This window comes from Hyla sarda, chromosome 6 (assembly GCF_029499605.1).
Source record: "Hyla sarda isolate aHylSar1 chromosome 6, aHylSar1.hap1, whole genome shotgun sequence".
NCBI lineage: Eukaryota > Metazoa > Chordata > Amphibia > Anura > Hylidae > Hyla > Hyla sarda.
Window position 1 is genome coordinate 97,679,207 of NC_079194.1, and position 24,568 is coordinate 97,703,774.

At 40.3% G+C, this 24,568-nt stretch overlaps 1 protein-coding gene across 2 annotated transcripts in view; it reads left to right on the forward strand.

Moving 5' to 3' along the window:
* Positions 1-6,370, forward strand: part of PTPRG (protein tyrosine phosphatase receptor type G) — a 530,620-nt gene extending 524,250 nt beyond the window's left edge. For both annotated transcript variants that reach the window (XM_056524508.1, XM_056524509.1), the window contains one exon: positions 1,791-6,370. In XM_056524508.1, coding sequence (XP_056380483.1) covers positions 1,791-1,937 — 147 coding nt within the window. In that variant the 3' untranslated portion in view covers positions 1,938-6,370. The remainder of the gene's footprint in view (positions 1-1,790) is intronic.
* Positions 6,371-24,568: the final 18,198 nt, after the last annotated feature.

Sequence of the window (24,568 nt, forward strand, 5' to 3'; positions counted from 1 at the left end):
GTAACATTTTTATTATCTCAAATAAAAGTGTTGTCAGAGGTTAGAAAAAGGACTTTTTTTTTGCCCAGAAAAAGCACCACTCTTGTCCATGAGTTGTGTCTGTTGCACTCAGCCTTGTTCAGTGGGTGAGGCTTAGCTGCAATTCCAGTCACAGCCTATGGACAAGAGCAGAACAAAATGGAAGAGCGCTCCATAGCGTAAAACCGCCTATAGGTAATCCACCAATGTAACTAGGAACTCTTACCATAAGGAGGTTGTGGGAACTCGCACACAACAATGGTCAGCGTGAATGAGCAATAAGCCAGGTCTGCAGCCTCCACGACCATACGAACAATGACAGGTGAAGACTTCCAAGGAAGGAGTGGGGTTCAACAGCGCTGACCAGGAGCAAGCACATCAGGTAGGATAAGATGGTTTAATGGATAAAAGAATGCAACGCGTTTCACCGTGCAAGCATTCTTTTATCCAATAAACCATCATATCATAGCTGACATGCTTGCTACTGGTCAGTGCCGTTGAACCCCACTCCTTCCTTGGAAGTCTTCACCTGTCATGGACAAGAGTGACACTGTTCCTGGAAAAAAGCAGATCCCTTTTTTTCTTGACAATCATTTATAAGAAAAGTTAAGAAAAATAATTTATAATACATTTTTGATATATGCAAAAGTCCCCCTGCCCATATCTGATTCGATTCTAATGGTGATTCACCCCATTAGACCACTAGAGATGGTTTAAAGCTCACTTTAGACGTTGCTGTCTGCTTTTACAATCTAAAGGGTTAATAGGCGGCTGCGGCGATCGCAGCATGCAGTCTATTAGCGGCGGCCCCCAGCTAAAGAAATCAGCTAAGGGTCACCGGGTATGGAGTGGCCACGAGTCAGGAGCCCGCTCCATGCACCCTGAGCGGTACCATGACGGACTAGGTCCATCATGGGTCGTGAAGGAAGGGGTCAAAAATCTTCTCAGGCCGGCACTGCATAGCGCTATTTTTAGGGCCAGTTCACACTATGGGACTTCAGCGAGGAATTTCCTTTCTGAATTTCCACAGTGGATCTGTGGCACTCACAGTGTGCCGGAAACCATTCCGATGTGTAAACAGAGCAGCAGAACACCATTGAAAACAATAGGAGATGGCTGCAAGGGAATTCCACATGAAAAGTCTGTAGTGTGAATGTCATCCTTGCTGTGTGGATGGGAAGTATTCTTTATTCTCTTTGTCTATATGGGTAGATCAATAGATATATCAATAGAAACTATTTATGCTTTCTAGTGTTTAGTTGGTACACTGTAAATGCTGCACCATGAATACTTAAAGGGGTATTCCAGGAAAAAACTTTTTTTTTATATCAACTGGCTCCAGAAAGTTAAACAGATTTGTAAATTACTTCTATTAAAAAAATCTTAATCCTTAAAATAATTATGAGCTGCTGAAGTTGAGTTGTTGTTTTCTGTCTGGCAACAGCGCTCTCTGCTGACATCTCTGCTTATCTCGGGAACTGCACAGAGTAGAAGAGGTTTGCTATGGGGATTTGCTTCTAAACTGGTCGGTTCCCGAGACAGGTGTCATCAGAGAACATTTAGACAGAAAAGGACAACTCAACTTCAGCAGCTCATAAGTACTGAAAGGATTAAGATTTTTTAATAGAAGTCATTTACAAATCTGTTTAACTTTCTGGAGCCAGTTGATATATAAAAAATATTATTTTTTCCTGGATAACCCCTTTAACCTTTAATGTGAGACTGTGAGGAAATATCTGAATATTGTGCTTTTATCCCATTGCATTTTGCAGGAGCAGTACCAGTTCCTCTACAAGGCAATGCTCAGCCTGGTCAGTACAAAGGAAAACGGCAGCGGCCCCATGGCATTGGACAAAAATGGAGCTATTTTGGTCAGCGACGAATCGGACCCTTCACAGAGCATGGAGTCTCTTGTTTAAAGAGGTCCCACGGAAAGGCACTACATTTGTTAAAAGAAAAACAAAAACAACAAAAAAAAACTTCTGACCTTCTCAAGACAAAGTGGACTTATTGAGGCCTTTTATTTGCCAGACTATAGGTTATACAATAACCCAATTACTTTTTTACACTGATAAAAGTTTTGATATTTATTTTTGCCATTTTATGTCTTAATGGTATCCTACTGAGCATTTGCACCTCTGTTCATTTCACACGGTGAAAACTCAATTTTATCTAGTTTGCACTATATGATCAGTGTTACTGCCTATACCGCTCTAGAACATGGCAAAGCCCAGCAAGATGACATTCCCTAGATCCAACTCATGATCTTTTATCCTGACTTATGAAGAACTTTTTCTTTTTTCCTTTTTTTTTCTTTTTATTTTTTATACATAGCTTGTAAAAAAAAGTTTTTAAAGTCCTTCTTAACCCCATTTTGTCTTCACAAACTTCATCCCTGATGTAACTGCCATTTTGGGAATGGGGTGACCACTTCCTTTCTTTGCACACGCTGTTATTTAAGTTGCTTCTCCACCGTAGCATATTATTATGTCATGTAGCCCTCCGTTCCAGAACACTGTACCGTGCATTCCATTCACACCTGATCACAATGCCACTCATAAGGTTTCGTCTCACTCTGGTCTTATTCATACACAACATTTTGTTTATAATCTGCTATTTGGGTAGATGTTTTTTTTATTTTACTATGTAATTTGTATTTGCTACTTTTGTGAGCCCAAATAAGCAATTCCATAGATTTTTTTTTCATTTATAGCAACAACTCTGTTTAATTCATTATACAATATGATAAACTTATTTTTATCAAATTTCGGCTTTGGTTTCACTAAATGTTTATTGCAGGACAATATCCAGCGGCTTTGAGGGATGTATTGAGTCTATACAAGATAGATGGCTCCTCTTTTCAAAACTGACATGTCTACATTAAAGGGGTACTCCGCTGCTCAGCGTTTGGAACAAACTGTTCCGAACGCTGGAACTCGGAGCTCGTGATGTCATAGCCCCGCCCCCTCATGGTGTCACACCCCACCCCCTCAATGCAAGTCTATGAGAGGGGGTATGACTGCCGTCACGCCCCCTCCCATAGACTTGCATTGAGGGGGTGGGGCGTGACGTCATGAATGGCCGGGGCTATGATTTCACGGGCTCCCGCCTCCTGCCATCACGCCCCCTCCCATACACTTACATTGAAGGGGTGGGGCTATGATGTCACGAGCTTCCGCCTCCTACCGTCACACCCCCTCAAATAGACTTACATTGAGGGGGTGGGGCTATGACGTCACGAGCTCCCAGCTCCAGCGTTCGGAACAGTTTGTTCCAAACGCTAAGCAGCAGAGTATCCCTTTAATGTGCTGTTGGCATTAGACCAATCTGTACGGTGGCATGACGACTACTACTTCCCACCAACAATTTTTTTCCATACTGTGATATTACTGTGGGACCAAAGTGGATTCATGTATGAATAGAATTGAGTTGCTCTTTAATGTTGCAGATGTAATTTTCCAAATCTTCATATAGAGTCAAACATATACAAAACAACAAAGTCTGCGACCACATTGGACCGTGCTATTCCGTCCTTATATTTTTCCCAACATCAGAAACCTTTGGGGATGTAAAATAGAATGACGATTTTTGGGTTTTTATAAAATAAACTGTTGTTTCTTGTGTTCCCCGATAAACATGGACGAGCGTGCCTGTTTTTATTTGTTTTCCAAAGGAAAAAAAAACTTGAAAGTGCTAAAATTCAACAATGCTTCTTTCTTTGACATCTGCCATTGGTGGACTATTGAGTTGCCCCACACTTGTTTGATGTCTGTTGTTCCTACCAAAATTAGCAGATTTGAGTGACTTTAATGTAATGTGTATGGCCAGGACATATCAGAGTGGTAGGGTAGGGCCAACCTTTCCTGGTCCTGTTCCCTTTTTCACTGGATAGCTTGCAAAGCATACACTGTTCCTATTGAAACATATGGAAATTACATAAACATACAAGAGCTCTAACTTTGCCAGATGCTCGACAACCTCCTATGTCGTTTCTCAGAGCTTGTCCAGGATTAGAACAGAGGTTGGCTCTTCTTCAGACAACAATGCATCATCCACTGAGAGGGCCATGAACTAGATTAGTGCCCTATTTCTTTGGGTATTAGAGGTATTCCTGACTGATGGAAATGCTGATAAGGTCTGCCTTGTTTTCCATAAACAGTGCCACAATCCTTGTTTGCGGCAGATTTTGATATTGCAGCTCCATTACATTCACTTGAGTGGGACTGGGCTACAATACTGGACCCAACCCTTGGACAAAAGATTCATTTCTTATAAAATCTATTTGTAAGAGAGGCTTTCCAGACCCAGACATTACAGCTTAACAGATAACTTTATTAAAAAGGGGCACAAGCTTGTAGTGATCCTTAGACTGGTGTCAGGGACCTCTGTCTCCACTATTTGGGCTGCGCTAAAGGGACTTTTGGTACAACTAGTCCTATTATTCTGCCATGGGTCTGTAAGGGGCTACTCTCTACCACAGTCTGACCTACCGAACTACAACTTGCAGGGTTTCATCAGTCATTTAGTAAACAAATAGCCCTGAACCTCCATGGGTCATCGTTGCAACACCACTACCTTTCCTGAATGTTTTTAATGAAAGTGTGCACCATGCACGTTAAGTAATACTTTCCACAAAAAGTGCCCTCCTCAAGTCACAGGGTGGCAAATCCATTATATGTGTGCTCAGTCACGTTGGAGGGAACTGGGAGCAGGCTGCATGTCGACCTAGTGCTGCTGTAATTGCCCCCTGGCCCCTGGTTTTTGCTTTTTACGCACAGGTAGGTTAGCATTAGGTCCCGTGCCAGCTGAGAAACCTTGGGGTTGCTGCTCTTTATAGGATTGGTTAAACATGAGCATAATAGAGCCACAAGTCCTGGTCTGACAACAGGTCTAATAACCGAACTGTCAGCTCAGGTAAGTAGACCTGTGATCAGGCCAGGACTTGTGGCAGAAAAACAGATACAAAAATGGCTCCTTACTAGACTTGTTTGAAACTGTCCTAACAGTGTCAACAATGTTAACGCTTGGCCATTTCACCTGGGTATGCTGGAGAAGCAGTAAGACTCTTGTGCATGTCCCTTTTTTCCTCACTAGTCCACACACTTTGTATAGTTAGGAGAAAAGGGCCTTGCTTTTGGTTTCAGAACACTGATCAGTCTGTATCCTGGGAGGTATATCTTCTGCCTACATTGATGTGCCAAGACTTGGTGTCCTCCAGTCTCCTGCCATCAGCCTACCATTTTATCTCACTCCAGCTCACTTTTGTTGGTCCCTGCAAATACAGCAATGCATATGTTATCATGGGTCTATGCTGAGGCTGGGCTTTTTTTGACGCAAGTTTCAATGGTTGCCAGCTTCAATGGCATGATCCGGCAGCAGCACTACACACCATAGTATGTAAACTGTTGTCAACAAAATGGGCTAGACAGGTACACAGTCCAGTAAGGGGCTCCTAATGGCAGCAAGTAGGGACAGAAACAAATATAGATAATAATAATGGGTAGTGAGTGGTTGTTGCAAAACTAAACCCTTCTGTATTCCCTGACATTGCAAAGAAGCTATTCCAAAGTTTATATTGGCCTTGCCCCCAACTTTAGTAAACTGACATATTTCACATTATATTCTGCAGAGTTCATATGTTATTATTCACATCATAAGAGGATGAATACATTTTAGTTCTTTTCACTTCTTCTCTTAGTATTTTTTTCTGAATGGTTTATTCCCCATATTAATGGAAATACTTTGATGCTGGGAAATTAAAAACTACCTATATAGGTTTGTTATTTTATGTATAACTCTAAGGATGCAAGAGAAGATTATTTTAAAGGTAATACTCCCCTGTTAATCCCATTATATTGGACATTTAATAACAATCTGTTCCATCTACATGGATTATCGTTGTCGCCTGTAGAGTAGCGGCCACTAGATAGGCTATTCTTATAGCTTATAGTCTGGAATTCATTGACAGACTACAGTGTACCATAACAAACAATGAAAATCAAAGTTTCCCATAGCCTGGTAGGTTAATATTGGGTCTGTCCTACAGCTAAAGGCCTGGGTTACTCATACTATAACACACACTACAAAAAATATTAAGATCAACGTGGGTTGTACCAGCTTTATTACTTTCTCAGTGTCTCATGGGAAACAGTCTTCATATCCTGCTATTAACCACTAATCTTGGTTTTGGAGATGAGAAATTGAATGTATAAAAGTTTATTTTAATGTTATATCTACCATGTTTTTATGTATACATTATGATTGTACCCAACACAACTATTGCTTATTGGATACCATGTTAAGGTGTAATGGTGATAATCTGATTTTATATACCATACTATTTGGAAATGCTTGTCAGTGTCTTGTGTTTCTTATTCTGAGTTGAACCTCCTGCCTACATTTAAAGGGGAGAGCCATTTTGGGGGTCCACATATGTGCCACTAGTCCTTTCTTCAACCCACAACATGGTTTCTTAACTCCTTTCTGTGCCTGCATTCCCAATTCCCCAGTGACTTCCAACCCATTGGCATGCTGGTTGAGTTGTAGTATTCTATCAGCTGAGGGCCGTAGGTTTGAAGCAAGTGGTGTACTAGATATGTGAACCCATCTTCTATACCAGTATTCCACAGCCTGTGGCTCTCTGGTTATTGCAAAACTACAACTGTCTGGACAGTCTTTGGCTATCCGGGCATTATGGGAATTGTACTCTTGCAAGAGCTGGAGAGCCAGAGGTTGTGAAACACTGATCTATAACATTGGGCTTAAAGGGGTATTCCAGGAATCAAAAAACACGCCTTTTTTTTTCTTTTAAAGACTTGTCTACAGTTAGGGTGTGGTTCGGCAGCACAGTTCCATTAAAGTGAATGGAGCAAAGTTGTAAAACCACACCCAAAGTGGAGACAAGGAGGGTGCTGTCTTTGAAAGAAAAAAAAGGCCTGTTTTTTTATTCCTGGAATACCCCTTTAAGCCTGTGAATCCCTAGCCGTTGCCAAACTACAATTCCAATTCTGGGAGTAGCTTGAAAGCCACAGGTCATGGACCACTATTTCAGAATATTACCCCATCAACAAACACTTAAACATCCCCCTAATGTTACTTTCCCTCCTAGTCTTCAGATTGGACATAGAGTAGCAACCACAAAATGCCCACTAGGTTTTCTGGATAGGGGGTAGTTTAAAAAATTGCACAAAAAACGGTGGTTCCTGAAGGGTTACCTTGAATAGATTGCATCTCTCCACACCTGATCTGAAGATTAAATGTGGAAAGAAATGTTGGGAAGACACTTTAACCTGAGCCAATTATGTAAAACATATGTATCAGTGCCTACATTGGAAAAAGAATGGGGCAATGATAATGGCTTATACAGGAAACTGGTTGTGACGCATCTCCCTCAATGTGTGGATCTCAAAGTTATAGGCCAAATGTTCTAGTTTTCAACTGTGGTATCAAGGCTTATCAGGCAAAAGGAATTCTCTACTAAGTGAATGGAGATAAAGCACTGTTTTATACCATGAAGGAAAAAAAGTAGGTGACTAGAATTGCACCATGCCCTACATACTGTACAACACTCTGGCTATATTGCATGGTTACTTGATGTGAAGAAAGGATGCATTTACTTCATTCATAGGTTGAGGACTCTGTCTGCCTGGTTTGGTTGATGAATGTTACTGGTTCTTTGCTTAAACCGGTCCGTGCTATAGTACATAGTCACACAGAAATTAATTGTAATTCTGGTTTGTACAATGCCCACCCTTACCTAATTGTGGCAGAAGGATTTGGATTGTTTTTTTGGTTTACACATTGTCCACTATAACCAAGGTGACATGGTGGTCTGTAGACAAGGATAAGAACAATGGGGGGCATTTATCATTGGCTTTACACCACTTTAAAGTTCTAAACCTCCCTGCAAATTTTGCGCAAGTGCATTTTTTACACAATTTTTTTTGCGCAATTTTTGGTAGAACATATTTCAAAGTTGTCTACTATTTGATGCACTGTACCCCACTTTTTGAAGTGGGGCTGTATTTATTATTTGAGCAGATTAAATTTAGAAGTTTTTTTTTTTGCGCAAAGCCTACATTTTTGGGGCAAACCTACACCACCTATTAGGACACGTACAAAAGTGTCTATGCTAGAGCACAAAACTGAAACCAATCTCTGCAGCCCATTGGTTTCTATAATTGTGCAAAATTTATCAGGCCCTGTGCACATTTTGGTATATTTTGAGCAACTGTGCAAACAGTACACCAAGCAAACGTGGGTAAAATCTATTCTACCATACACAAACATTGATAAATGTACCCCAATATGTATACAAGTAGAAGGTTTCTGCCAAAATATTGAAAAATAAAGGGGGTTTCATTACATTAGAACAATAGTCTCAATGTTCCCCAGAAATAGCTCTGCTCTTGTCCATTCACTGGGTCTGGTATTGCATTTAAAGGGGTACTCCGCCCCTAGACATCTTATCCCCTATCCAAAGGATAGGGGATAAGATGTCTGATCACGGGGGTCCCGCCGCTGGGGACCCCCTCAATCTACCATGCCGCACCCACCTGTAACGGCTTCCGGAAGCACTGGAGGCACTCAGGCAAGTTCCATCCCGACCACGGGGGCTGAAGATCGTGACGTCACGACTCTGCCCCCGTATGTCACACCCCGCCCCCTCAATGCAAGTCTATGGGAGAGGGCGTGACAGCTGTCACGCCCTCTCCCATAGACTTGCATTGAGGGGGCGGGGTGTGACATCACACGGGGGCGGAGTCATGACATCACGATCTTCAGCCCTCGTGGTTGGGATGGAACTAGCCTGATGGCCTCCAGCGCTGTAAAGTTCTTCTATAGGAGCTGGAATCACATATGCAGTTTTTGTCACCAGAAGTACATAGGGAATTGGAAATATAAAGGAGGAACTCTCCTTTCTGTTGAACCTACTTCTGGCTTTGGCTCCAAAAACTGCTTTGTTTCCAGCCCTAAAGAATACCCCAATCCCAGAATAGGGTCTGCCTTGTACCACTATATTGTGATAGCATACTCTCCATTACTAACTGAGCACCGAAGGATATATGCAGAAATATAAAATTATCAACCTGCCGAAAAAAATTTCTATTAACAGAACTACAAGGAGTTTTTATATTCTACGTATTCGTGCTGGTAAATTGTTAATGTTTTGTACAGGAATGGGAGATGGCCGTAGGGTTACAGCTGGACTTTTATTATTAAATCTTCAGTGGCTTCTTGTAAAATAGAAATGGAATCCCGGCTATAATTCAGTAGCTCAGATTTTTAATATCAGGCGGCTTGTTAAAACGCTCTCTGCCACAAATGTCGTCTTTCGGCCTGCGTTCCGTTTTATACTATAAATATTTTAAAACCATTGGAAATCTCTGGGCGTCTTCCCTTCTGCGTATAAACATTGTCATGGCAGTTCAGGTTTTTACAATATTTTTTTCAATAATATATAGGGGGTATTGGGTTATTACATTATAATTTATAATGTATCCATTATCAACCTATAATGGAGAGGTCCATTTTGTTTGTTTTTATGCAATATGGCTTATTGACCTAGAACACAGTAAAAAAAATACACATTATCACAGACTTGATAAAATAAATTTATATTGTTCAACCCACAAAATGAAAACAATGAAAAATCTGTACTATGTTCAAGGAACTTACACACATGTATACACACATATCTATGGTAACCATAGACTCCTGTGTGGGCACATATCATCTCCAACTTCATATATAGGAACAGAATAGCAACATTTATGGTATGCTCTTAGGTAGGGTCGCCACCTGGCCGGTATCTTACCGGCAGAGCCGGTATTTTGGCCGCCCTGCCAGTATTTTTATATTAAAAATACCAGCAATGCAATGGCCCATATTTATCCAAGCAATCCTCCAACTCCCGGAATGTTGCTCCATAACCTATACTAGTGTCTCCAAACCAGAGTGCCTCCAACTGTTGCAAAACTACAATTCCCAGCATGCCTGGACAGCCAACGGCTGTCCGGGCATGCTGGTAGTTGTAGTTTTGCAACAACAGGAGGCACCCCTGGTTGGGGAACACTGAACTATACTGTACACTACTATATAGTCCAACTGCAACTCTCGACTTTAATAAAACAAAAGCAATCAAAAAGTCACATCAAAACAAAAATGTTAATGTTAAAAACTACAGATCAGTGCACAAAATATGAGCCCTCATACAGCCCCGTATAAGGAGAAATAAAGTTATAGGGGTCAGAATAGGACAAACTTTCCCCCGCATATGTGTATCCTGTGATGTCACGCATACATAATTATTTATGCAAATTAGCATGGCCAGTATTTTTTTTTTCAAGAAAGGTGGCAACCCTACTCCTAGGGGAGAGTAAGTCCATAGTATAGTGCCATATCGGGTTTAATATGGGATTACAGGGGCTGCCCAGATTATTGAAATCTGCTTGAGGACTGTTTTATCATTACTAAGAATATCTAGAGAACAGGGATAACCACCATAGCAGGCACAGTCTGCACTGTGTATATATCTGTCTCTGTACACTATTTGCAGGAGGCATTTTTGAACAAAATTGTATTCAACAAATTTATATAGGTTTTGTTAATTGCTTTTATATGTAAAAAATTAATGTATAAATTATTCTGTACACTAATTGTTTAGAGTCTTTAATGATACAGCGGAACCTTTTTCAGATAGCCACCTAAAATTGCAACGAAAAAAGGATCTATGGGGAAGGTCCTATCACAGAAGAAGGCAAGTATACATAGGATATGGTATTGTCCAAATTAAAAGTGTCTTAATGGGATGGTCCGTCAGAAGGGGTTTCTATCCTATAACAAAAATAATGTGTTCCAGTTTGAAGCCTTGTACTTTTAAGGAATGGTCTTTCCCAATGTTAAATGGGTTGTTTTCCTGAGATGATCACTGCCCATATGCCGCTATTAGGGAATAAGGACATCATAGAGAGGGGTGTGGAATTTATGCCTGGATTTTGATGGATTTTGGTTGTTGTAACATTCACATTCTGTGCCCCAATGAAGTTGAACCCCCAGTCTTATCCTGACCAAAACATGTGAACAAATACATATAATCACAGATGACAGATGTCATGTGATTAAAAGTGTCAGTATAGGTAGCTCTAGATCAGTGGTTCTCAACATGGGGTACAAGTACCCCCAGGGATACTTAGCAGTTCTCCAGGGGCTACTTGAAAAAAATCAGTAATGGCAGCCACAGCCACTGGTTACTGGTCTGGCCCACTTTGAAAGAAATGGTAGGCTGACGTCACTGCACCGAAGAGGGGAGCAGGAGGACAGCAAAGGAGAAGCGCGGGCACTAGGCGGCTGTGGGCAGTAACTACCATCAACTTTGTTACTCCACTGTCCCTGTAGACCGGGGACCTTCTACTATGAGCCATAGAAATAGGCCCCCAGTCCAGAGGAGCAGTGGAGCACCAAAGCGGGACAGTATGGCAGCCTACGACTATATATGGGGCAGTTTGGGGGCCTACAGCTATATTTGGGGCACAGAGGGGGCCTAACAACTTTATGGGGACGCAAAGCGGGTACTTTTTCTGTGTGTGACAATAAACATGGGGAGTTTGTAAATAGGTAGGTATTGTACTGCAGAAAGAAGCCTAAAATGTTTGTTTGGCTGGTTCTGTGGAGAAGTCTTGTATGGGAGAAATCTTAATGGAGGTCTAGGCCAGATAGTGAAGGAAAGAAAACTAAACAACTCCGGTGAGAGAAAATGTCACCTGTAAATCGGGGGACTGGGGAGATAGTGAGAGGAGCAGGGGGCCTATTATAGAAGAAAGTAAAGCTTATGAATTATACTATAATCATTACAATATGTCTCTAATATGGAGGTACAATTTTTTGGGAATGGGCTGTCAAGGGGTACTCAGGCAAAAAAGGTTGAGAACCACTGCTCTAGATTATAGACTTCTGATAAATCTTACCACATGTACTAGCATCCATATTTAGGTCATTGTCAGGTCCTACCCTTAGCCCGGCTTCGGGCAAGCAGGGCAGAACCTGACAAGCGCGCAAGCGTGGAACGCTCAGAAGAGTGTATGGAGCAGGCTCCGGACTTGTGCCCGCGCCGTACTCTGCAGGCCCCGGCTGTTCTCAGTAGCTGGGGGCTGCCGCTAATAGCCAGCATGTGGCGATTGCCACAGCTGGCTATTAACCCTTAAGACCGCCGCTGTCAAAGCTGACAGCAGCGTCTAAAGGGACATGTGAATGCTCCCTAATAGGCTAGTGGGGTGCAGCGTGATCGCGAGGGGAGAGCCACTATAGAGGTAGCCGGAGGGCATACCTCTGTTCCTGGTGTCTGTGGCTCTGTCATTGATAGAGCATGGCTGGACTAGGCTCTATAAATGGAGCGCAGAGCACACAGATCAATGGAGTTCAGTAGAACTCTATTGATCTGTATGAGGAATCTGATTCCTCCTAAAAGTCTAATAGTGTTAAAACATTTTTTATAACAGTTTAAAAGACACACATTAACCCCTTCCATGTTAAAAGTTCAAATCACCCCCTTTTCCTATATAAAAACATGTAAACATAATAATAATAAACATATTTAGTATAGCTGTGTGCGAAATTGTAAGAACTGTTAAAATATAACATTATGTATCCCATATGGTAAATGACGTAAATGTAAAAAAAAAAAAAAAATAATAATACCAAACCACAGAACTGCAATTTTTATAATATCCCCGAAAAAATTTAAAAAGCGATTAAAAAGTCAGATCAATACCAAAATGGTACTGATACAAAAAGCAGATTATGACGCAAAAAATGAGCCCTCATACAGCCCCGTATGCGAAATAAAAATAAAAGCTACAGGGGTCAAAAAAATTACAATTAAAAAAAATTGGGAAAAGTTCAGAATTTTTATTTTAATTAGTAAAACATGACAGAAACTATACAAATCTGGTATTGCTGTAATCAGGCCGGCCTAAAGTATCAAAACAACATGTTAGCTCAACCACAAGGTAAATGGCGTAGAAAAGAAAACCACAAAATTTGCTAAATTATCTTTTACTATTTCAACTATTTCAATTTCACTTCACCGAATATATAAATATATATATATATATAATATATATATTTTTTTTTGGCTTCGGAGAATGTTATTGAAACATGAAAAGGTATCATTATAGTAGGTAGTTATGGCTATTATAGGGCGAGGAGGAAAAAAATTAGTGTAAAAGCGAAAATTGGCCCGGACAAGTGGACCGTCATGAGGGACAAGTAGATTTTTCTCCGTTTTAGTCCCGTGGACAAGTAGTTTTTTATTAAATTTCCACACCCCTGGATGTGTAATATGGTTGAGGACTTATTATGGTCAGACAATACTGAAAGGAAATACCTTTGTGTTCGAATGATTTTTATAGATTCTTTTGTGAACCATTGGGCCTTTGTTCCATGACATCTGTTTTTTTCAGTACTTACAGTGAAAGTCTATTCAATTTGTAGAAACCACTGTACATTGGCTATAATGTACTGTCAATGGAAGATGTAATATTCATAAAGCTATAGAATAACTACTACCCAGGTTACCAAAGAGATGATGCAAATTTGTCCTTCAATCTTGCATCATATGGTTTTAAAGTTACTTTGCAGATATTAGAAATTGTTTTTATATGGAGTAACAGTACTTTACATTTTTATTTAGCTTTCCAATAAGTTAGTATTATAAGTATTTGGGCTTTTTGTGCACTTTTTTACCTTCTTATTCTACCGTCAATCCACTGTGGGAAAGTATTGCTTTGTCTGTAGGCCAGTTTTCCCCAAAATGTTGCTTATGTGGAAGATGACTGTGTCACGGGTTTGTTACTTATTTACAAAAGGGGGAAGACACATTTTCTACCAAGTATAATTAATGGGAAAAAAAAAAAAAAAACCATAATGTAAAATACATATATATCACGTTTTAGAAAAGAAAAATTCTCTAAATAAGGAGTTTTTGAAATTTTGTAAAATGTCACATCTCCCCAACATTTGGGGTAGTGATGCTTTTATTTGAATATAATATACAGCCATTATTTCTTAATATAGTAATACGCTTTCATGTGTTCATTCTTTACCTTCTCCTTTACAAAGCAGAAAAATACATTACATACAAGTATAAATATTTTTCTTGCTTCCTTCTGGAAACTTTGTATCTATGGTATATAAATCATAGTATTTTATATTTTCATATGAAGCTAATTTTTTTCTAGTTTGTTTTTAACTCCCGCATTATATCTTCCTTACTTTAGTGCACATGCTAATTTTGTTTCATGTATTAAATATTCAACATTAAAGTCACTATTAAAAAAAAAAATACTTTTTACGAGGGCCAGTGTTTGTGGGAGTTGGATTTTTTCACTAAATTGTTTCCTCTTACCTGTAGGTGCAATAGGAATGGACCATTGGTCACCAATTAGATTTATCTCATTGTGGTGTCTATCATTTTAAGTTTTGCTTTTCTATACTTTTTGTAACTTGGATTGTTTTCTCTTTTTGTTCACTCCAAAACAATATCAAATCATATTATAGTGTTATTTAATATGTAAATTGTATTGCGATACATAAAATAAAGTATGGTTTTTGATGTAAATGTATTTTCTTTGAATCTTTACTGTTTGTAAATATAGGCAAAAAGCCAAAATGTATGTATGTTATTTACCTTTATTACAATTTTTTCCATTGGGAACAAAAGGTGTTTACTAAAAAACAGGCACAGGGCCATATGGCCTGCAGCTTCAAAAAAGATCCAGAGATAGGGCAGAAACATTGCCCAGAGGCTGGCACACATTTCCCATTCCCATAATATTCCTGGTGGTTCGAGGCTATGTAGACATTGTATTTTGAGCCTCAGGCTAAATTAAAAGTATGGATTTTGTCTCCCACCTGTTTTGCATATCTTGGTGTGAAGAGACGCAGTTCACACTGGGTGGTACAGTTGGTAATGCAACCTTACAACTCCCAGTGAGTTCTGTGCACAAGCCCTTTTGTGATGAACCGGACTTGTGCATGGAACTTGCTGGGCATGGTATGGTTACCTGGGCAACTGTACAACACTATGTAAACTTCATCTTTTATCAATTTTTGCAGAATGGGGCGGGAGACAAACGCTGGAGTTAAACAATAAGACTCAAAATATTCTGGTTTCAGAAAATTGTTTTTAAATAAGACCCCCTTGAGATATACAACTTAGTAATATAGGGTTATCACACATTGTATCAGCATGGTTTTGTGAGATGTATCCCTGAAAGGTAGTTGTGTAGTTCTTTCATTTTCTGTGTGGTGTTGTCTCCAGTTTCCTGGCCCTCCCTCTCTGAGAAGACGCATGATCATCTGCTATCTCATAAGGTGTCGCTGATTCTAGCTCCTTCTACATGAAGTCAACACCTCTGATCAGTCCTTTCAGTCTATATCATCATATGCACAAATACATATACAGGGTGGGTCATTTATATGGATACACCTTAATAAAATGGGAATGGTTGGTGATATTAACTTCCTGTTTGTGGCACATTAGTATATGTGAGGGGGGAAACTTTTCAAGATGGGTGGTGACCATGGCGGCCATTTTGAAGTCAGCCATTTTGAAACCAACTTTTGTTTTTTCAATAGGAAGAGGGTCATGGGAATTTCACAAGAAAAACAATGATATGCTTGGTTTTAACGGAACTTTATTCTTTCATGAGCTATTTACAAGTTTCTGACCACTTATAAAATGTGTTCAATGTGCTGCCCATTGTGCTGGATTGTCAATGCAACCCTCTTCTCCCACTCTTCACACACTGATAGCAACACCGTAGGAGAAATGCTAGCACAGGATTCCAGTATCCATAGTTTTCAGGTGCTGCACATCTCATATCTTCACAGCATAGACAATTGCCTTCAGATGACCCCAAAGATAAAATTCTAAGGGGGTCAGATCGGGAGACCTTGGGGCCATTCAACTGGCCCACAATGACCAATCCACTTTCCAGAAAACTGTTCATCTAGGAATGCTCGGACCTGACACCCATAATGTGATGGTGCATCATCTTGCTGGAAAAACTCTGGGAACGTGCCAGCCTCAGTGCCTAAAGAGGGAAACACTTCATCATGTAGCAATTTCGCATATCCAGTGGCCTTGAGGTTTCCATTGATGAAGAATGGCCCCACTATCTTTGTACCCCATATACCACACCATACCATCAATTTTTGTGTTCCAACAGTCTTGGAGGGATCTATCTAATGTGGGTTAGTGTCAGACCAATAGCGGTGGTTTTGTTTGTTAAAGGGGTACTCCGGCACTTAGACATCTTATCCCCTATCCAAAGGATAGGGGATAAGATGCCTGATCGCGGGGGTCCTGCCGCTGGGGACTCCCGTGATCTTGCATGCAGCACCCCATTTAAAACCAGTCCCCGGAGCGTGTTCGCTCCGGGTCTGATGTCACGCTCCGCCCCCTCAATGCAAGCCTATGGGAGGGGGCGTGACACACACAATGCGGGACTTTGATGTCACAATGCTCCGGCTCCGTGAGCGACAGTAATCAGACCCGGAGCGAACACGCTCAGGGGACTGATTTTAAACGGGGTGCGGCGTGCAAGATCACGGGGTCCCCAGCGGAGGGACCCCCACGATCAGGCATCTTATCCCCTATCCTTTGGATACTGGAAGCCTGTGCTAGCATTTCTCTTGCGGTGTTGCTATCAGTGTGTGAAGAGTGGGAGGAGAGGGTTGCATTGACAATCCGACACAATGGGCAGCCCATTGAACACATTTTATAAGTGGTCAGAAACTTGTAAATAACTCATGAAAGAATAAAGTTACGTTAAAACCAAGCACATCATTGTTTTTCTTGTGAAATTCCCAATAAGTTTGATGTCACATGACCCTCTTCCTATTGAAAAAACAAAAGTTGAATTCAAAATGTCCGACTTCAAAATGGCCGCCATGGTCACCACCCATCTTGAAAAGTTTCCCCCCTCACATATACTAATGTGCCACAAACAGGAAGTTAATATCACCAACCATTCCCATTTTATTAAGATGTATCCATATAAATGGCCCACCCTATATATATATATATATATATATATATATATATATATATATATATATATATATTGGGACATATATGGATAATGAGGTCTTTTTGCCTTGTGCTGAGCAATGCCACAGGAAGAAGAGCAGACAGGGAATAAATACAGCAGGTGCTGCAGCCTCATTGATTGTGCAATACTTTGCTGTAAAATGAAATGTTTTGCAACAGCTCTGAGCAGGAGATTGGCAGGATTGCTGTGGAAGGGATATAGACAGGGTGAAAGGACTGATGAAGAGCTAAGAAAAAAAGATGCATTCTAAAATAGTAACATCTCAACCTGAGAAATTACTGACATCGGAATACCCTATTGATGAGTTTTTTTGTTTTGTTTTTTTTAAATCTTTTTTTATTATTTTATTTATTTTTTTCCAGCTCCAAAACATGGCAGAAAAAAATGTCCTGTTTTTGCCTTAAAGTGCCAAAATAAATGACAGGTGACCATTTTAGAGGCATAAAATAGCAGCCTTAAAATTTATGTCTGAACAAATATTCCTTTTACTATTGAACTCAAGTGAACTAATTTATTTAAAAAGTATGGGTTTTTAAAAAAGGAACGCAACAGTGTGTAAGCAGTGCCTTTGGGTGGGTTAGCTGTTAATATAAAACTTATTTGGTGGTCTAGGGTAATAAAGAAGTGGTCTAGTGTGGATATGGGTTAATAATGGGTATAATGGAGACTTTGGGTATTTTACCTCCAGGGCAGAAAAGTATAGTTATAATTTAAATAAAAAATAAGTCTAAATATCATTCTCCTCTGTTCTTGGATTAGAATACAAATTTTCACTTCCCTTCACTAAGTGGATAAAGAAATGTCCAGCTATAAGTGTCTGATCGCAGGGTGGCCGACCGCTGGGACCCCCTGCGATCTCCCATACAGGGTCCCGGTATAGCTCCTGTGTGTGACATTTTGCACACAGCACCTTCAGCTGGTCTAATCACGACCTCAATTCATCTCTATGGGAGAGGGATAGATGCAGCATTTCTGTGTCTCCGCCTCTCCCATAGAGAAAAATGGAGGTCATGCGTTTTGATCAGCTGACGTGCTGGGTATGAAATGCGCTCTTAGCAGTGCCAGGACCCCATGCAGGAGACTGCAGGGGGTCTCAGTGGTCCGACCCCCCCACAATAAGACACTTGAGCCCTATCCTGTACATAGGGGATACGTTTCTTGCCACTGGACATCATCTTTAAGCGTAATGATAACATAATGGCCATTTGCAGCTGACACTATGTGGAGCTGTACTGAATTGGGATTTAAAGTATAAAACGGAATAAATAAACTGCACATCTACCTGTCATTTGTAGAAAACGTATTATATTATTAATCCTAATTACTTCTTCCGAAGGGCAACCTGGCAACCCTCAGTGTATGCTTCTGCTGAATTGTATGTTTTATAGCTGTTCTATATCATACAGCATCACAGGCTATGATAGAGCATTAATAACAGTCATTTTAGCTTTACTTTGCTGCAAGTGTTTGTTTTTTATCCAAAATAAAGGTTAGAGAAGAAAAAGAAACCAATTCAGTGTCAGACCAATAATATAATTTTGTGAGGCAGGAGATCATAGACTATCATGTAGGAAACCAAAGGCTCTTTCATGACAAGAAGCAGCAGTAGATTTCAGCCTCAGCCCAAATGACTATGAGCACAGATGCCAAGTTCAAAGTCTCATATCCATTAAATGACTGCCATTATGGTTGGCAGGTTCCTGTTGAATGCCATTAAAAATCTGCTTCTATAGTGATCAATGAAATTCTGCTGAATGGTACACCACATGTCCTTCAACTAAACTTCTGTGAGACTACAGCTCTCAGGATAAATATTACACACGCTTAGATGGAAAAGAGCAGAAGAGATTTACAGAATTTCTTGCAGTATAATAAGCCTATGACAACAAGTTAGAGGATTCATGTTATGCAAAGTGCGGCGTCATCACCAGAACATTTGAACGGGTGCCATGTAATGGCTGCTGCAGGACAAAATGTACAGATGGTTATCTGGGGTTACAGGGTTTATCTTGTCTCCTCTGGATAGACCAGAAATACTAAATTGGCAGGCGAATAACTGGCACCCCTGTCAATCAGCTTTTTAAAGGGGCCACAACACTTTTATATTAGATTTAAAAACAATACTACTTCCTTGTAAGCTGTGACATCAGATCACAGGCTTATCATTAGATTAATAACCATAAGGCAGCCCATTCTGGTGGAAACTACTGTGACTGAGCTCGGCTTCCTGCTGTTTTATACTGGGAGGAGGAGGGACAGGGACTCTCTGCATTCAGAGCCTATGACATGACGCAACAGCTTACAAGGGAAAGAATATAGCTGATATGGAAGATCTGTGCACTATGGCTAATAACATATTGACACCAAACACAGGTTGTTTCTTTCACTGGACAATCGCTTTAACTTTTAATGAAATGTAGCAAAGATTAAAAACCCAGCAGGACCTTTCCTACATGATTAGAAGACATCTGTACTGCATGATTTTTGCATATTCCTGTGCCTGGGCTTCAAAAATAAACAAAATAAGCTTTAACTCACCTTCCTATGTTCCCCCGTTGCTTCGGTACCGTCCTCACTGTCCTCTTGCTGCTTCCTGGGGACGGTAACATCACAGAGCCGTCAGCAGCCCTGGCCGGCTCCTTACATGACAGTGCACTCAGCCTATCACCGGCCGAGGCGGGACATCGCTGCGGACGGTTTTACGCTGACGGCTCTGTGGCGTTACCGTCCCTAGGAAGCAGCAAGAGGACTGCAGCAAAGAACCGTGAGGCCGGTACTGGGGGAACGTACGGAGGTGAGTTAAAGTTTATTTTGTTTATTTTTGCAGTCCGGGCACAGGAATATGTAAAATTCATGCAGTACAGATGTCCTATAAACTGTTGCTTGTCTCATATTTGCCAACATTGTATAAAGTAATTTAATACTCCATGCACCTGTAGTATTCATACAGGACTAATAATGCAGGGAAATTATGGGAAGATTTATCAAAACCTGTGAAGAGGAAGAGTGGTGCAGTTGCCCATAGCAAACAAGATTTCTTCTTTCATATTTCACAGGCCTCTTTAAAAATGAAAGAAGCAATCTGATCGGTTGCTAAGGGCAACTACACCACTCTTCCTCTACACATGTTTTGATAACTCTCCCCCTTAAAGGGGTACTCCACTGGAAAACATTTTCTTTTAAATCAACTGGTGTCAGAAAGTTAAACAGATTTGTAAATTACTTCTTTAAAAAAAAAAAATTATCCTTCCAGTACTTATCAGCTGCTGAATGCTACAGAGGAAGTGCTTTTCTTTTTAAATTTCCTTTCTGTCTGACCACAGTGCTCTCTGCTGACGCCTCTGTCCATTTCAGGAACTGTCCAGATCAGGAGAGGTTTGCTATGGGGATTTTCTCCTGCTCTGAACAGTTCCTAAAATAGACAGAGGCGTCAGCAGAGAGCACTGTGGTAAGACAGAAAGGAAATTGAAAAAGAAAAGAACTTCCTCTGTAGTATACCACAGCTGATAAGTACCTGAAGGATTAATATTTTTTTAAAAGAAGCAATTTACAAATCTGTTTAACTTTCTGAAACCAGTTGATTTACAAGAAAATGTTTTCCAGTGGAGTACCCCTTTAATGTTTAACCCCTTAAGGACTCAGCCCATTTGGGCCTTAAGGACTCAGACAATTTTATTTTTACATTTAATTTTTTTCCTCCTCACCTTTGTGTGGGGAAATTAAAAAGAAAACCGCAATTTTGTAAATTTTGGAAGGTTTCGTTTTCACGCCGTACAATTTGCGGTAAAAATGACGTGTTCTTTATTCTTTGGGTCAATACGATTAAAATGATACCCATGATAGCATACTTTTCTATTACTGTTGCGCTAAAAAAAAATCACAAACTTTTTAACCAAATTAGTACGTTTAAAATCCCCCTATTTTGAAGACCTATAACTTTTTCATTTTTCCGAATAAGCGGCGGTATGAGAGCAAATTTTTTGCACCATGACCTGTACTTTTTATTGATACCATATTTGCTTATATAAAACTTTTAATAAATTTTTTATTAATTTTTGGGGGAATAAAATGTTATAAAAAAGCAGCTATTTTGGACTTTTTTTTTTTTGTTACGTTCACGCCGTTCACCGTACAGTATCATTAACATTTTATTTTAATAGTTCGGATATTTACGCACATGGCGATACTTTTATTTTTACACTTTAATAGTCCCCATAGGGGACTATTTATAGCAATCGTTCGATTGCTAATACTGTTCAGTGCTATGCATAGGACATAGCACTGATCAGTATTATCGGTCTTCTGCCCTGGTCTGCTCGAATACAGCAGTGCTGCGGGCGATCCTATCATCCATTTTAGTGACCGCAATGCTGCAGATGTCGTGCTGCTGCGCATGACCAGAGTATCTCTCTGATGCACGTGGTTATGCATAGGATGTAAATGTACGTCCTGGTGCATTAAATACCAGCTCACCAGGACGTACATTTATGTCCGCCGTCGTTAAGGGATTAAAGGCATTTTACAAATACTCCACCCCCACACACGTTTCATCACACAACGTAATGTCTTCAGGGCTAACAGAACAATGAAAATTCATGTCAAATGGTTAAAAACAGTAAGTTTCCCTGCATTAGTGGTCCTGTATACATAGAGTAGGTTCATGCAGGCTCATGTTACCTCACACAGTGTATCACATCACATTTTATTGATGTAGGCAAGGTCCTGCTGGGTTTAGCCTTGCCTCCATTTCGATAAGAGTTTAGCTTAGTTACAGTGAGTGGTAAAATTAATAAATAAATAATTAATAAAGAATCACAAACAATTCTGTCAGAGGATAGAATGCTAACGTATGTTATATCCACCACTGATTTGAGGTCTTCTTTTTTTGATTTGCAACACTTGTGAGAGCCTAGTTTGGCTTCCAAATATAGCTAAACAAAAAAAATTACCTAAATACTTCCATGTGAAAGCGGCCTATTGTCGAACACAGCGTAGGTCACACACTACACAAGAGCTTTACTACCATCTACAGCTTGGAGGCTTTCAGATTTCCCTCCTACTCCTAACAGGATGAGATTTTTGCCATCTTATTTGCACTTCTGCATTGCTAGAACTGCTCCAAGCAAATATAATAAAAAGTTTCAAAAATACTCAATATCTCCATGTATTATACCAAGATAATAATATTGCCAGGCTTAGAAAATTCTTAGGGAATGTTCACACTGCGTAATTCCCATGGAATTCCACAAGTGGAATTAATGCGCAGTGAACATTAGCATCAGTGTGAATGAGTCTTCCGCGAGACCCATTCACATTGAGGAATTTCAGCGGCAGACAATTCCGCAGCTGAAATTGTTCTGCACAAAGAAGGAACATGTTCATTCTTTGTGTGGAAGTCCGCGAGCACTGCATGGCTGTCAATGGGGATGGCGCAGTGCCATGCGGTTCTACCATCAAAGTATATTCAGCGGCGGCCGCCAGATGGAATCTCCGCTCACGGAATTCTGCTAGCGGAGTTTCCGCAGTGTAAACATACCCTTAGAATTCTCAATAGAATTCTTCTCTCCTAATTGTAAAGAGAAGGAGGAGATTGGACATGGATGTCATATTTGCAGGGAGCCAGGTATACATGCTCTGCATTTGTCAAAGCAAGAGTGAAGTAGAGAGGGGGCCCAACTTTGACAATGTGGCATGATGACCACACATACACCCTGTTCCAAATTATTATGCAAATTCTATTTAAGTGTCACAAAGATTAAATCTTTTGTTTTCCAGTTTTACTCATGGATGACATTGTGTCTCAGGTCTCTTTTGATCATTGAAAACAATCTCGGACACCTGTGATGATTAGATTGCCAGGTGAGCTCAATTTAAGGAAAAAACTACTAAAGGTGGGTGTTCCACATTATTATGGGGTAGTCTGGTGGAAGTTTTTTTAATGAACTGATGCCAGAAAGTTAAACAGATTTGTAAATTTATATTTAAAAATCTTAATCCTTCCAATACTCAGCTGCTGTATGCTCCACAGGATTTTTTTTTCTTTTTGAATTTGTTTTCTGTCTGACTACAGTGCTCTCTGCTGACACCCCTGTCCATGTCAGGAACTGTCCAGAGCAGGAGCAAATCCCCACAGCAAACCTCAAAAAAAGAAAATAATTTTCCCTGTAGTATACAGCAGCTGTTAAGTACTGGAAGGATTAAGATTATATAAAAGTATTTTACAAATCTGTTTAACTTTCTGGCACCAATTGATTTTAAAATAATTTTTTCCACCGGAGTACCCGTTTAAGCAGAGCACCATTTTCAAGCAATATGGGGAAGAAAAAAGATCTTGCTGCTGCCGAAAAGAGTGAAATAGATCAATGCCTTGGACGAGGTATGAAAACATTAGATATTTCACGAAAACTTAGTGCGATGATCACACAAATTAAGAGATTTGTGGCTGATTTAGAGCACAGACGGGTTCGTGGAGGTAAAGGCACATTGAGGATGATTTCTGCCGGATCTACGCATCGGATCAAGAGAGCAGCTGCTAAAATACCATTACATAGCAGCAAACATATATTTGAAGCTGATGGTGCCTCTGGAGTCCTCCAGAGTCTTGCGACTGTGCATAAACCTTCTATCTGGGCATCACTAACCAATGCTCACAAGCAGAAATGGCTGCATTTGGCAGAAAAATTAAGAAAGACTAGTTTTCAAACAGTCCTGTTCACTGATGAGTATCGTGCAACCCTGGATGGTCCAGATGGATGGAGTAGTGTATGGTTGGTGGACAACAAGGCTGCGTCGTCATCAAGGCGGTGGTGGAGTCATGTTTTAAGCCGGAATCATGGGAAGAGAGCTGGTCGGCCCCTTTAGGGTCCCTGAAGGTGTAAAGATGTCCTCTGCAAAGTATGTGGAGTTTCTGACTGACCACTTTCTTCCATGGAACAGAAGGAAGAACTATGCTTTCGGTAATAAAACAATGACAATTCATGCTGCAAAGAATACCTCTGCATCAATGGCTGCTATGGGGTTAAAAGGAGAGAAAGTTGCCTCCATCCTCCCCTGACCTCAATCCTCTGGAGAACCTTTGGAGCATCCTCAAGCAAAAGATCTATGAGGTTGGGAGGCAGTTTACATCCAAACAGCAGCTCTGGGAGGCTATTCTGACATCTTGCAAACAAGTTCAAGCAGAAACTGTCCAAAAACTCACAAGTTCAATGGATGCAAGACTTGTAAAGCTTCTATCAAATAATGGGTCCTAGGTGAAAATGTAACGTGTCCTGTTAAAATGTTTGAAAAGTTAAAATGTTGTTAAATGTTTGATTGAAATAGCTTTTGATTTCAGTAAATATGCAGCAAACACAACAAATGATAATTTTCAGTTCTTTACAACCTATAAAGTGTTTTGAAACTTACTGCCCCAGAATGATCAAACTGTGTGAGAGAAA